The sequence below is a fragment of the Panthera tigris genome, chromosome B4, assembly GCF_018350195.1.
Source record: "Panthera tigris isolate Pti1 chromosome B4, P.tigris_Pti1_mat1.1, whole genome shotgun sequence".
Taxonomy (NCBI): domain Eukaryota; kingdom Metazoa; phylum Chordata; class Mammalia; order Carnivora; family Felidae; genus Panthera; species Panthera tigris.
Genome location: NC_056666.1, coordinates 41,190,506 through 41,205,829, shown reverse-complemented (window position 1 = coordinate 41,205,829; position 15,324 = coordinate 41,190,506). Strand labels below are relative to the sequence as shown.

General features: G+C 52.1%; 1 protein-coding gene across 1 annotated transcript; it reads right to left on the bottom strand.

The window, feature by feature from the left end:
• Positions 1-925: 925 nt before the first annotated feature.
• Positions 926-7,039, bottom strand: PTMS (parathymosin). Its single transcript, XM_042993672.1, has 6 exons — positions 6,989-7,039; positions 5,204-5,887; positions 2,132-2,218; positions 1,861-1,939; positions 1,657-1,718; positions 926-1,486 (listed from the first exon to the last, which is right to left on the bottom strand). Exons 1-6 carry the CDS (start codon positions 7,037-7,039, stop codon positions 1,436-1,438), a joined length of 1,014 nt encoding a protein of 337 aa, XP_042849606.1. The 3' UTR covers positions 926-1,435.
• Positions 7,040-15,324: the final 8,285 nt, after the last annotated feature.

Here is a 15,324-nt window from a genome sequence, read left to right as displayed (position 1 = left end):
ACTCATGAAATGTGATATTTCCCCATTGTACAGATGAAGAAACTGAGGCAGGTTCAAAGATTAATTTGCCCTGGTCAGTTAGGGAGTATGAGCCAAAAGGTGTGTGTATCTGGGTGTGTAGTCCTGACGCTGGGTGAGTTAAGGGTGTCCTCTTGAAGAATGATGGGGTTGAGTCGCACACACCCCCCTCCAGCTCAGACCACTGTGTCCTCATCAGCTTCTCCCAAACCAGAGGCTTTGAACTGTGAGACAGGGCAAGGGTGATGTGGTGAAATGCAGAAATCCTGCAACAGAGATCAAACTCGAGAAAAACGGAGACAGAACTAGGGAAGGAAGCCCTGACTGAGAGGGGAACTCTTGCTCTCCACCCCACCCAGCCTGAGGAGCCCAGCCCAGAGGGGTGGAGTGCAGGTGCCAAGAGCCCCCACCACACCTGGGAACCCCAAGAGGCCCTGGACTTCTCTCCTCGGCCTGCCCAAGGGCTCATCTCGTCAGTGCCAGGTTAAGGGCACGTTTGATGCCAGGCAACTCTCACTCCCTGTCCTAGGAGGCCGAGACCCAGGCCTCCCAGCCCTCTCCCACTTCAGGGGCGGGACTTCCTGTTTCTGAGGCTGCTTCTTTGCCTGGTTCAGCACAACAGAGCTGGTAGCTTTCCACTGGGCTCAGCAGTGTCTAGACCTGGTGTGGGCTAGCAGGGAAGTGTGTACGTTCTGCTGGGGAGGAGAATCCCCAAGAATTCAAAACCAGGACAGAAGTTAGCTCTCAGAGAAGCTGTGCTCCCTGTCCATCCCTGGAGTGCTGATCTTGTCTTCTTGAGTGGTGGGTGGTAGGAGGGTGCAGCTGCTTTTTTACAGAAGAAAAGGGTCCTGATAGAACCTGACGTCAGCCACCCTCCTCCCTCTGCCCCGGGAAAGCAGGAGACAGGTTAAAAACAGAAGCGCGACCGTTTCTTTATTAAATTATACAAAAAGGGGAGGGGAGGGGAGGGGAGGAGGGCAGCTGTGGGGCTCGGCCCCAACCCTGGCCCCACCCCGGCCTGGCGCTGTCTGAGAGAAGGGGATCTGAGGGAGACTCAGGGATCAGGCAGGGTAGGGATGGGCAGGACACGAGGCTGGGATGCAGAGGTGAGGGAGGAGAGGCTACCCGAGGAGGGGTGGGGAAAGGAAGAGGAGAGCAAAGACAGGGAGAGGAGCAATTGGGGACCAGCTGGGGAGCTCAGATGGAGCAGGTCGGGAGGTGGAACAATGGCAGAGTGAGGATGGAAGGGGCAGTGTCTGGAGAGGCGGACATGAGAAGGCTGGGGACAAAGAGGGTGGCAGTTCTGGTGCAGGGCCCAGAGCAAGGAACCAGGTGAAGAGTGGCTGCACTCGTCTGTTCCCACCCCCACCTCCAGGCCCCGAGGGGCCTCCCACCCCCAGCCCATTGGCGGGGGGGCTCATGCCGACGCCCCATTTTCTGTCTTCTGCCGCTTGGGATCCGCTTCATCCTGTGGAGGGAGAGTTGGGGTAGCTGCAAAATGGGAGAGGGACCTCCCCCTGTCCCTGCCCTGCTCCAGCCCCCGCCCGGGCACCACAGGCATCCAGGTCCAAGTCCAAAGGGCTCCCAGCCCCTGCTGCAGCCCTGACAGCCCCTCAGGCCCCACAACCCAGCCCAAACCTCCTCTTCAGCAGCTCTCTTCAGCGCGGGCCCTTCGTCGTCATCTTCTTCTTCTTCCTCATCTGAGGAGCCAGAAACGGGTCATTGGGGAAGGGCAGGAAGCTCTGGCACAGACCCCCTGTGGTCGCCCTCAGCCCTGCTTCAGGTCTTCAAGCCCACCCTGACTCTGTTCCTTTGAGCCCAGCCTCCCCTGCCCCTCCCCACCTTCTTCTTCCCCCTCATCCTCCTCCTCTCCGTCCTCAGCAGTTTCTTCTTCTTCCTCCTCAGCTCCGTTCTCCTCCTCCTGCGGGGGACCAGGAGGGAGAGCAGTGTCAGGCTGGCCAGGCTGGCGGTATGCCTCCACCACCACCAATGGCAGGGGTGTTGAGGGCCCAAAGGGTGGGGCGCGGAGGATGGGAGGGGCCAAAGCAAACGCAGGACCCAGCCCCCCGCCCCCCCCCCCCGGGGTAACTGGAGGGGGGATCTGAGTCTCCACCTGACCCCTGCGCACCTCCACCACTTCTTTCTTTCGCTCTTTCCGGCTTGCCTTCTCCTCCACCTTCTCTTTCTTCTCCTTCAGGTCCTGCAAGAGAGAAAGAGGTCACCTTCCTCTCACCACAAATGAGCTGCAGCCGGTCCCTCTCGCCCCGTTCTCCCTCTGCAGTGAGCTTAGAGGAGTGTAAAAACGGAGGAGTTGGCCACAACAGCTCAGAGGCAGAACAGAGGTCCCCGGGTCCCTACGGCCACAAAGGGGCTGAGACCAGACACCTTCCCCAAGACTCAAGGGAGGAGAGAAAAGTGATGAAGATAGAGGAATGGACAGCCAAGGTAACTGCTCATGACCCCCATCAAGTTCTCCAAAACCTCCTGGGCTGAAGAGTTCAGCTCAGCAAAGCAAATCCCCTCCATCTGCTGGCAGCCCTGATGCCCCACCCCCTCTTGAGGTCCCTCCGCCTTCCTGGCCTGCCCCCTCCCACAGCCTGCCCTGCTCTGCCTTTTGTCTACCTCTGGGGCCTTTTCCTGAGTATTCTCTCTCCTGGGCATCCCTCTCGGCTTCCCCTCTCAGCCTTGAATGCCTTTGTTTGTCTGTGTGTCCCCCAACTCCTCAGCCTCCTACTTGGCCAAACACGACAGGAATAGGGAGAGCACCCCAGCCTGATGCACACCTACTCCAAACCAGTTCCGAGTAGTTTCCTCCTCCCTAAGCCCAGCCCCTGGTGCCAGCAGTGGTGTGGAAGGGTAGAAGTCACCATTTCCAGGGGGAACATAGGTAAAGTATGATAAAGGAAACATGGAAGGGAGAGGGTATCGGACATCGCAGATGGAGAGAAAGACAAACAAGGTCTGGGGTGGGATGGGAATGTAGTAGGGGAAGGTACCTGCCTAGAGTGCCCTCCCTCCACTGCCCCCCCTCTGTCCTTCACCCCAGGAGCCCACCCAGCAGGCACACCTTTGATGTCTTATTCTGATGTGGCAGACAGGAGTTGTGCATGGGTCCCTTCTCTCTGGACATCACACTGGCCCTTCCAATTTAGATTCCAGTCCTCTTTCCACACCCCCCCACCCCCACCCCAACCGCCCTTGGCAGGCACTGTTCAACTGTGGATGTCCCTGTGCCATCTGATGTGGTGCTGGTGTGCAACTCTGTGTATCTGATTCCATGTGGATGGAAGTTTTCTGTGTGAGTGGCTCTCCCGGGAGGGTGTGTCCTTTCTGGAACAGGATCGGGAATAGGAGTAGAGGTTGGTGCAGAATGGTTGACCTGGAGGGACACTCAATTCCCTTTTCCCTTTAAGAGGAACACAGAACACTGGACCCTCTCACTCCAGCTAGGTTTCTTCATGCCACTTCCCTGCCCTCATTTCCTTGCCACATGGTGGGGATGGCATTTCTACTACCTGGTGGGCTCTCCTCTACATCCTGGGCCTAGAGAGCCAAGGGCTAGTCAGCTTCTCTCTGGGGGCCCCAGCACCAGGTCTGTGCTGCCCTGGCCTGAGTTTCCCATCTGGCCTGATAAAGAGAGAGAGGGAGGGAGGGAGGGAGAACGTCAGGGAGGGAGGGAGACTACCAGAGACCAAAGTCCAAGGGGCCGGGCCCTCTCCTCCCCTGTCCTGTCCTTCTGGTCACTGTCCTTCCATGATCCCTTTTCCAGGAGGGTATGTGACCTAGGTCTTGTGCTAAGCAGCTCCCTGGCCTCATTAACTCAACACAGGCACACACACTGACACAGGCTGACACCGATTCACACACACAGCTACAGAGGAGTGCCCACGAGATCCGGAGACACATGGCCCGGTGTTTGGGCATCCTGGCACACACTCTTGAGACAGCACGAGAGCACAGCAAAGCCATTCGGCACTCACAAAGCGGCAACATGGCTCCAGAACATCTACGTCTCCACATGCACACATGTAACTGACACGGGCAGTCCCACACACTCGCTGGATTACAGACATACAAAGACACCTACTCAGTGAAGTCACATGCCACCGCACAGCCCACCGGAGGGCCACACGGCACACCTTATCAGCTCTCACACATAGCCCCTCTCTGCCACTGCCTTTAATCCCACTGGTTGCCCTCTTTCACTTCTGGGGCCTCTAGGAGACCTCTGTGACCTCCTCAACAACCAACCCTACCCCCTCCCCCAAAGTCGGGCTCCCAGCCCCCAAGCGCTGGCCGAATTAATTTCCCAAAGCGACACTCAGCAGGTTCCCTAGGGAAATTAGAGGAAGGCTGGAAGAGAGGCAAGGGCAAAGGGATGGGGCCAGGGAAGGGAGCTGATGAGAGCAAGGACGGCTCAATGCAATGCCATGTAACGCTGAGCTTCAGCTTTCTCGAAGGCTATTCCCGCCCCGCTTCTGATTTTTAGGAATCCAAGACTCTTTAAGCGTGAAGGGGGCGGGAGGGTGAGGGGAGAGGCTGGAGGGAGCTCTGGAGAGAAAAGAAAGCTGAAGGCCAGTGGGGTAAGAAATGGATATAGATGGAAGGGAAGGAAAAGAGAGAAGGAGAAAACAGACACAGGCAATAGCTGTCCGAGCACAGAAGCAAGAGGCGGTCGGGCCTCGAGGGGAGGGGCCCGAGAGCGGCAGCCTCCCAGGAGAGTCCTGTTTACTCTGGAGGATCTCAAACCGCTTAGGAGAGGAAAGGTGAGGTCAGACTGGAAGGAGAGCCGGGGAAACGGGGAGCGGAGAGACGGAGCGGGGGAGGGGCACGGTAAAGTGAGCCGGGGCGCGCTCCGACGGGAAGCGGACGGGGTAGAGGCGCGCGAGCCGGAGCCGGAGCCGGAGCCGGAGAGGGGTGGGGACGGCGGCGGGGGCCGGGCGCGGGCCGAGCGGCGAGGCCGGAGCCGCGGCGCGCGGCGCTCTGGAAGCTAGAGGGCGCTGGCGGGAGCCGCGCGAAGCGGGGTAGGCAGCGCCGGGCAGGGGAGCGGGGGGGAGGGCGGAGTGGGGTCCGCCGGGACCCGGCGCCAGGGCAGCGTGGGGCCGTCGGGGTTAGCGTGGGGCGCAAGACCGCGCGGAGCCCGGGGATCGCGCGCGGTCCGGGCCGCCGCCGTCCCCGCCCGTACCTTGGCGCTCAACTCGGCCGCTGCCTCCACGCTCTTCTCCGACATGGTGCCGGGGCCGGGGCCGGGGCTGGCGGGGAGCCGGGGTCCCGGGGCCGGGACGGAGGGGCCCTGGACGGCGGAGGGTGGCCGCGGCCGGAACCTGGCGCGGTGGCGGCGGCGGCGGCGACAGCGGCAGCGGCGGCCGCTCAGCAAGCTGGGTCTCTGGAAGAGGCGGCAGAGGCGCGCGGGGTGGGGCGGGGGTGGGTCTGGAGCGGAGACCCGCAGGGCTGCGGCCGTCCGGAGGGCGGGCGGAAGGGCGGTGCGGGCGGTGGCCGGCGCGCTCCGGCCGCGGTCGCTCGGTCCTCGGCTCGCCGCCCCCGCACCAGCAGAGCTGCCGCCGACCAGCCGCTGCCGCCCCCGGGCAGGGAACCCGCTTATAAAGGCGGCGCTGCCCGACGGGAGGGGCTTCCCAGGGGTGGGGCTGGCGGGAGCGGGGAGGAGAGGAGAGGGGAGGGGGATGAAAGCGGAGGTTGGCGAGGTGGGGATAGGAGGATGAAAGCGAGGGGAGGGAGCGCGCGAGAGGCGGGAGGGAGGACAGGACCAGGAGGGGAAATGGAGAGACTGACGGTCGAGGAGAAAAGGAGTGGAGCGAGGAGGTGGAAAGGGGTGGGGTTCCTGCGGGGAGGGACCTCTCCGAATCCCGACCTACTGCCTGCGAAAGTGGAGTCTGTCTTTTGGGGGCGGACTGGAGGGATGGCCAGAATCCTACTGACCCTCCCCCAACCTCCCCCCGCCTCCCCGCAAGAAATCCTGAGATTTTGCCAAGGGATGGGGTGGGAGAAGCAGATGGAAAGGCCGGGCAGGTATTTGAGAAACCAAAAGCTTAAAGAAGAGGAAGAGGGTGGCGGAGCTACTTCCACATCGCGCTGGCTTTCCCTTCCCGTCCTGCATCTCCATTCTCTGGCCTTAAGATGGAAGGGCCAAAAGGGCAGCCCACTCTCTGTCCTTCCCTAGGCTGACATTTGTGACCCCTACTGGGTTCCTCCCGTCCTGGATCTTTCTCGAGATCTAGAGGTGTCAGAGGCCCTCCAGGTTCCTTCCTTCTCTTCCATCTCGGACCGCTCTTATTCGCCCATCTCATCTCACTTGTCTTCGCCTGGTCCTTCTTTTTCTCTTCATCCCTGTTCATTCATCTGTACCCAGACCCCTCCCTCACAATTTATACCTCACATCTCTCATTCTTCGGTTGCCTCTTCACCTCTCATCTCCCTCTTCTACCCTTCCATCTCTGATCTCTTCCCCCCCCCCCCTCCCCAGACCACACTGTTCCTGTCCCATGTGAGTCTGTCACCTGGCCTTATATCCTTCGCTGATTCCCTCCAACTCCTCTCCAGGTCTTGATTGTCCACATTTTCCCTCTGTTTCCTTTTCTCTTTCCTCGGTTGCCATCTTCCCTAGCCTTTCTGGATTGTATTTGCCCCCTTTGCAAGGGGTTCAGGTCTGGAGTTCCAGCCCCGCCCTGTACCACTCATCCTCAGTTCCAGGCCCTCAGTCTTGGTATCTTTGGATGATTTTGAGAAGCTTGGAATTTCAGGAGCTGGGTGTGTTAACCGTCAGGAAGGTGGATGGAGTGGAAGGCTAGGGTTTGGAAAAAGATATCTTTGGTGTGTGTACACTCCCATATTTGTCTATCATTATCATTATTTGTCTTATTATTTTCATTTTCTTAAGAAGGACACACTGATCAATCATCATCATCTGGTATCTGAGTGTTTAAAAATACCATCTTTTGGGCCCGTGGTGTACACACTTCCCAATTTCTCTTTCTGACTCTTCTATCAGTTTCTCGGTCTCCATCTCCTCAAAAATCTTGGAGCCCCACCCAGGTTTTTCCTTGCCGGACAGACTCTGATCATCGTTCTCGGAGATCTTTCCATCTCTATCTCGATCTGTTTCTCTGACTCACTCACTGATGTCTTTAGCGATCTCTGACCCGCTCCATCTCTGTACTCTTCTTGCTTCATTTCTCTCCCTCTCCCCTCTCCTTTACCCCCCACCCAGTCTCCCAGTCTCGCTCCCTCCTGTCAGTCTCTTTCCTCTCCTTCCCACCCTCCTTTCCTCATCCCCTTTTCCACCTCCCAGCCCCGCCTGCCGTCTCGGACACCCTGCTGGGCTCTTACCCTGTTGCCCTGGTAACCGCCCCCCACTCCGGTCACCTCCACTCCCCTCCCCCCTCCAATCACCGCCACCAACAACCTCCATCCACCTTCCTCCTATTTTTCCTCAGAGCCAATAGAAACCCTGTTGCCAGGTGGAATGCTCATTTGAATCAGCCAATCCAAGAGTCTAACTGCTTGCCCTGCCTTATATGGGGATTTGAGGAGGGCCACTCCCCCCACTCCAGCCCCACAGGGGACCAGCCCCTCCACTGTCCTTTCTCCCCGCCCTGGAGAGAGCCTGGGACCCTCCCTCTCACCCTTGTAGGAGGGCCTGGCCTCCCATTTCTCTAACTGGGACCACCGGGGTTAGTGTGGGGAGTGGGCCGGACTGTGGGCTGGGCCTCTGGGCTGGGGGTGGGAATGAGGTGTGATTAGGAAGGGGAGGCGGAGGGAGCCGGGAATTTTGCCCAGGGAGGGGTGTCTGGGAGCGGAGGCAGCTGCAGTGGAAAATTCCAGGGAGATGGAGAGGCAGAGAATGGGAATCCTGCCCCAAGGCCCAAGGGAGTGCCTTGAGAATCTAAGAGTTTGGACACTAGGGTCCCCAGGGACCACAAGAAAAAGATCCAGGAAGCAGAAGGCCTGGATCTAATTCCCTTCCTGCATGGGAGAAGCATCTCTTATGCTTTCCTGTCTGGTTGGACAGCAGACCAGTCTCCTGAAGTCTTGGCTTCAGGAGAAAGAAGCTAGAAGTGAAACTTAGGATGAATTTGGAGTAAGCCGAGAGCTGAAAGCCTAACCCCATACCCCTTAGGGTTAGTCTCTGGGCCTCTGGGGCCAGTGGTGTTAAATGATGCCAGCTTGTGTTTGGTCCTTTCCAGAGAACTATTTCTGAGACCTTGTAGAGGCTTGCCTATTCATAGGGTTCTATTACTCCCCAGTCCAACTGAGATTTTCTCCCACTAGTTGAATGGGGAAACCTGGTGCTTCTTACAAATTTTCTGGAGGTTGGAAAAGGGAAGCCAGGTGAGAATAAGGGAGGCATGAGCCCCTGGAAACCAGGACTTCTGGCTTGACATCCTAGAGATGTACTTCATTACCCTCTGGAAGGTGTTCAATTCTAATTATTACCTTCTCAGTCTTTTGAAATGTGGCAAGTGGTTCTTCAGTTTCCCCACTAGAGTGTCAGCTCTGTGAGGGAAGGACCCAGGCAGACTTTTTATTTTTTATTATTATTTTGTTAAGTAATCTCTGCACCCAACCTGGGACTCGAACTTACAAACCAAAGATTAAGAGTCACATGCTCCACCGACTGAGCCAGCCAGGCGTCCCAATTGCTATCTTATTCCTAAGTGAATTCTTCCCTCTCTCCAGTTTCCTGAGGTTTTTCAGCTTGCCTGTTTATCTGATAAGTTAAGTGCTAAGGAAGGGCTAGTTATCAGTGAAGGCATTGGACAACAGAAACCTGAAAGTTGGACCTCCCCACTCCTCACTGCTTTTTTTATTCTCATTCCACTTACAAAAACTCATTTTCTATTCCTCATTTTTCCTTTTTTTTTTTTTTTATCTTTGCAAAATTCAGTGGAGAGTTGAGAGGAGAGGGACCCCTAGAGAGATGCCTAAACCAGCCTAAGTTTGCTCACGTTTGAGTTCATTGCCTACAGGAATGTTCCTTAAGAAATCCTCTTCACAGCGCGCCCCGTGGCTCAATCGGTTAAGCATCTGACTCTTGATTTCAGCTCAGGTCATGATGTCACAGTTCCGTGGGTTCGAGCCCTGTGTCCAACTCTGTGCTGACAGCGCAGAGCCGGCTTCAGATCCTGCCTCTCCCCTGCTCATGTGTGCGCACCATGCTCTCTCATTCTCTCTCTCTCTCCATCAAAAATAAATAAACATTTTTAAAAAAGAAAAGAGGGGCGCCTGGGTGGCTCAGTCGGTTGAGCGTCCGACTTCGACTCAGGTCATGATCTCGCAATTTGTGAGTTTGAGCCCCGCATCAGACTCTGTGCTGACAGCTCGGAGCCTGGAAACTGCTTCGGATTCTGGGTCTCCTTCTCTCTCTGCCCCTCCCCCACTTGTGCTCTGTCTCTCTCTATCAAAAATAAATAAAATATGTTTAAAAAATTTAAAAAAAGAAAAGAAAAAAAAAGAAAGCCTCCTCACAACAGTAAGGCACATCCATCATGAACACTACCCGTCCAGTTGTATCCATCATCATGTTCTATGCACTTTTAAGTAGAGGTAAACTTTTTAAATTCCAAGTTTTCTTTTTGCCCCCTTTATGAAGCCTGAACCCTTGCATTTCAACAAATTTTTATTGAGCTCTTCCTTGGTGTCAGCCACCACGCTCTGTGATGGAGACACAAAAGCTGAAAAATGGTCCCTGCCCTCAAGGAACAGATGGGGAGATTTCAAGGGCAACCTGAAAAGGGACATGTGTCCAGCACTCTATCTACCAGGCAAACCAGACAGCACATGGTCCCCTCTATCAGTACACTTTTCCAAAATGCCTCCCAGATCTCTCCTGGTTTTCCAAATCCTTATACATTGTTCCCAACTCCAAACAGCCTCTGTTGGTTCCTCCACCCTTACTGATGGTCTCCCCCATCCCTGTGCACTAGACCTAGCACGACTGGAGGCACCACAGAGGAAGAGCTCAATAAATCACTGAATTCCAAGCCCTGACACATCATTTCGGACCCATTCTCTGAGCCTTCTCTACCTTCTTCTTTGAGCAGGCCCAGGAAACACACAACCCACTCCCAGGACACAACCCACTCCCAGGACACTCCCAGGCCTCTCTCTCTGACTTGGGATTTTCTAACTACTGATGTCCTGGTGGTCACTGTCTTTTTATGCTATCATCGTCACAAACAAAAGTTGTGGGCTTTCTTACTTCCCCATGAACCTTCTCTCCAGCAAAAAGAATTGGTTTTACCATCCTACGTCTCCTCCAGATTTTTTGATTGGCTTCTTTAATTCTCCATGCCCTCTTCCTGACCTCCTTCACTTTTAGACCAAGCATAGTTTGCCACTGCCCGACCCTCTACTGTCCTCCTTTAATTTCTCTCCATGTGCGCTCTTTTCAAAAAGGCTTCACAGACCCGCTGAAAAGTCCAGAAGGAACATTTATAGGTGCTTTCTGGCTCTGTCCAATAAGATTTTCTGTGATGATGGAAATGTTCTATATCTGCACTTTCCAATGCAGTGGCCACTAGCCACGTGTGGTTATTGAACACTTGAAATGTGGCTAGTGCAACTGAGGAACTACATTTTTAAAAAATTAATTTATTATTATTATTATTATTATTATTTTATTTTATTTTAATTTGAGAGTGAATGCAAGCAGGGCAAAGGAGCAGAGGGGGAGAGAGAGAATCTTAAGCAGGCTTCCTGGGCCCCGGGATCCTTACCTGAACTGAAATCAACAGAATGTCCAGAGCAACTCTGGCTGCTGTGTTGAAAGTCACATGGGCCATTGTTGTTGTATACTTTACCGTAGGTGCACGTCCGCTCAGGGTTTCCACAGTTTCACAAATTTAACACACCATGTGGCTGAGGCAGAGGACAGAAAGTAAAAATGAAAAAGCTACAGGAAAATGTTACCAGGCATGACAGCTAGAGACTCATTTTGTGCAGAGGGAGGACTCAGTAACCAGGAGAAGGCAATGAATGACAGTGTTGCCCGAACACTTGCCTGTGACTCAGCCTCCCTTAGCGATTCCACATGTATTTCCCTGGTTTTAAGCCCCACTGCCAGCAAAGACCTCAAATATGGATGACTCTCAAACCCCTCTCTCTAACACTGGGACTCCTTCCCTTCTGTTCATCAATTCTTGGATCCTCTGGAGCTCTTCAAACCTGACGTGATCCAGGTGAAATTCCCTTGTTTTCTAGTTCAGTTAAAGGTACTGTCCTTCACCAGTTCATTCCTGCCGCAGAGTCATCCAAGACCACCTTTTCTTTCGCTCCCCAGGACTCCCACATTTCACTTTCTAAAGATTCCTTAAGTGCCTCCCCTCTCTCCAAACTCAGTCCTCACACTTGTTGACTTTAAGCTTAATTCACCAGGGTTTTCAACCATGATCTAAGAATGTTTGTATCTCCAGCACTGACCTCCCTATGGCATATTGGAGAAGCTCAAAAATGTTTCCTGAAATGCACAAACTGACTTTCTACCTAAAATACAAATGGACTGTTGTCATTTCCCTACATAAAACCTCTTGATAGCTTCCCCACACCTATAGGATGAGGTCCAGAAGCAAACAGGGCCCTTCAAGTTCTAGTCCCTTTAAACCTATGTACTCTTATCTCTCAACACTGTTCCCTCAAAAGTTTTGCTTCATTCAATGTTTTCCTCCTTACAGTTCTTCCCAAATGGAGCAAGCGTACTTTTGCACTGATCGCATATCCTGCCTGGAGTACTCTCCTGGATTCCCTACCCCAGTCCCCAGGTCACTGACTCCTTCTTCTGAACCACTTTTGCACTTTTAATATACACTTTTCTCTTGCAGCCTTCATCACAGGATTATAATCAAATCCATGCTGCCTACCCTTGCTAAGCTGTGAAACTTCTTGGGCAGAGACCATGTCTTCCTTGTTTTTTTATTCCCAGCACCTAGCACCATGCCTGGCACATAGTAAGAGTTCAGCAAATATTGACAGGAGCTACCGCACAGGTAGCACAAACTCCAATCCTTATGTCTATGTTAATCACAAGGCATTCTGCCTCCTTCAGAATGTCTTCTTGAAAAGATTAGACAATAGGAAGTTCTTAAGACTTAAAACCTCAAATTCTAATGCTGATTATTCACATTACCATATCTACTCAAGATGGTCTAACAACTAATACCTGTGGTCAAACTGCGTATAGAATTCACTTATTTATTTTTATTTTTTTAATATTTATTTATTTATTTATTTATTTTTTTGAGAGAGAGAGAGACACAGAATCCAAAGCAGGCTCCAGGCTCTGAGTTGTCAGCACAGAGCCCGACGCGGGGCTCCAACTCATGAACTGTGAGATCATGACCTAAGCTGACTGAGCCACCCAGGCACCCCTGGAATTCCCTTATTTCTGTTGTCTACATCTCCTTCTACTTTAAGGTAGTCAGCTGCTAAAGGTAAGACTATCTGGATCAGTTATCCTGTGTAGCCAGCCACATGGTCAGAATCTTACAGCCAGACACAATTTCAATATATTCTCAGACCAGTACTTGTATGTTCTCAGTACAATGGGGAAAGCAGAATGGTCATTTCTTTCTCATTCAGGCACCCAGGTCAAGAAACTTTGGAGTTATTCTTGACTCTTCACAAAAATAAATAAATATTAAAAAAATTATATATATGTATATATGTGTACATATATACATATATATATAATCTGACCACTCCTCCTCCTCCACTGTTTCTGATCTACTCTAAGGTACCGGCAGATCTCACCTGGATTATGGCAACAGCATGCTAATAGGTCTGTTTCTCCAGAAAGGGACTATTTGTCCCCCAACAGGGACGATTTGTCTTCCAATAGTCTATTCTCCATACAGTAGTCAAAGTGATCCTTTTGTAGGTCTTACAAAATCCCACATTATCTGGCTTCCTTCTTTCTCTGTGACCTTGTCTCTTACTACTGCCCTTCCTATCTTCCTATCTTCTCATATCCAATAGTGCTCTTCCTCAGTCTAGGCACATTGCCTTCTTTGTGGTCCCTTGAACACATTAAGCATTCTTCTGCCTCGGGGCCTTTGCTCTTACTATTTCCTCTGCCCAGACTGCACTCACCTCATCTATTCCTGAGCTTGTTAGGTCTCTGCTTAAATGTCATCTCATCAGGGGGAACTTCCCTAGTCACCCTAAAAAGCAACCACCACTTCCCAGCTACTTGCCTATTCCTCTATCCCTCGTCTACCTTGCTTTATTTTTCTCTCACTACTGTATCTCCAGAGCCAGGAATATTCCCTGACACATAGTAGACATTTAATAAATATTTGCTGAGTGGATACGGATATGAAAACAAACTGAAAAGTTGACTTAAGAAACATGCTCCTGAGTCACTTTTTAATCTTACCCTGTCCTGGTGTTCACAGTACAGCTTACTCTACCTAGGGCACCTTAGCACTAATTTTCAGGGTTTTTCTTGCTTCCCCAATACATATGTGCCTATACATACACACCGACACTCAATCACACCCATTCGCTTTGGCTCAGGCAGGAAATCCAGCCTCCCCTGACTCGGACATCATTGCCCCATCCTCATTCTGTCTTAATATCCAACTGTCCTGGGATTGCCCCAAATGCATGACCTCACAATCCAATGGGGGCTCCTTTTCTGGCCCAGCTCTACTCTCACAAGGACTTCCTGACTTTGACTCCATCAGATAGAGCAGGGAATGTGAGAACCACATTGTTTCTCTTCCTTCCCCAAATCCTATCCTCCTTGTGTTAAGCCTCACTCCTGGCAGGGTCCACACCCCTCCTACATCTTGTCATATAGAAGACAATCCAGTGACTGAAGAATTTCTGTTCATCAGAGTTCATTGGACAGAGATGGAAGGAAAGGGAAGGAGGGAAGGAAGGAAGGGAGGAAGGAAGGAAGGAAAGAAAGAAGGAAGGAAGGAAAGGAGGGAGAGAGGGAAGGTGTGAGGGAGGGAAGAAGGAAAGAGAAAGAGAGGGAGGGAAAGGGAGGGACAGGAAAGGGAAGGGAAGGCAAGGGAGAAGGGAGACAGGAACTCTGGTTGTGGGGGACATAAAGGTTACTTATAAAATTACATTCCTTCAATTTCTGGGGTAGATGGCTGCCTATGAAGTATGTCTCTGGGGACTCTGAAAACGAGCTCTTGCGCTTCCGTCTTCATCCCCACATATTCAATAATTTCTTTTTAACTTCAGACAAAGCCCAGGTTTGGAGCTTTGTCTCACAGTTAGAAGCTAAGTTGTAATTTGTAAATACTCTTAGGAGAGGTAATACACTGATTTAAAATCAGACAAAGGTAAAAATGACGGACATCAGATTCTTGTTTTGGAAGAAAGAAGAGAAAGTTTTCTACACACCTAAAAAGCAGTAGGTAGACAATAACAAGTAGTGGAAAAAGAAAAAAAAGAGGAGGCCAGATCTCCTATCCAATTCTGTGAAAGTTGGACATAATGGGATGAGAAGGGAGAGGCTGGAAGGTGAGGGACCACACTTATAAGTCTGGGCCACAGAATGCTCACTGAGAGAATAACTGATCACATGCCAAACTGCCTTTGGGGCAAGAGGAAAAGGGGCAGTTGCAGAGTGGGATGTCCAGAAATAATCTAGAGAATAAACTTTAAAGATGTGACTAAGTCTCTTCCCCAGAAATATCAATGAAAAACAAATTTTCTTTTATGCTGTCTTTGTCTTTCTTTGGTTTTGCCAGTCTGCCAGCTTCTAAATTATCTGTCCCCCTCTGTCTCCACTATTGTTTTTCCCTCTTTAATAATGATCAAGTCCAGGGGCACCTGGGTGGCTCAGTCGGTTAAGCAGCCGACTTCAGCTCAGGTCATGATCTCATGGTTTGTGAGTGCAAGCCCCACATCAGACTCTGTGCTGACAGCTGGGAGCCTGGAGCCTGCTTCAGATTCAGTGTCTCCCTCTCTGTCTGCCCCTCCCCTGCTCGCTCTCTCTCTCTCTCTCTCTCTCTCAAAAAATAAATTAAAAAAAAAATGATCAAGTCCAAAAAAACCTGACTGAGAAGCCCTGCTCCCAGTACCTTTTTCTGAGCCACCAGGAACCCCCTCCTCCTTCACCCCTAGTGAAGTACATATTGGGAACAAGTGTTTCACGTTGTCAGCCTCCACACAGCACTAATATGGCTAGCAGCCAGAGTAAAGAACCAGGGAGAGCTAGAGTTTGGAAGAGTCTGGTTTAAAGTCCCTCCCTAGACAGTCCAAATTCCCCTGACACCCAGGGGGAGGGCCCTTCTCTCCAGTGGGGCCAGATTTTATGCAAGACATTTAGTATGT

Coding starts and splice junctions, on each gene's coding strand:
- PTMS (XM_042993672.1), bottom strand. CDS start 7,039: ATGGAGACCGAGAAACTGATAGAAGAGTCAGAAAGAGAAATTGGGAAG. Junction 1,940..2,131: donor TGGAGGTGCGCAGGGGTCAG/GTGGAGACTCAG, acceptor GGTCCCCCGCAG/GAGGAGGAGAACGGAGCTGA. Junction 1,719..1,860: donor GGATGAGGGGGAAGAAGAAG/GTGGGGAGGGGC, acceptor CTGGCTCCTCAG/ATGAGGAAGAAGAAGAAGAT.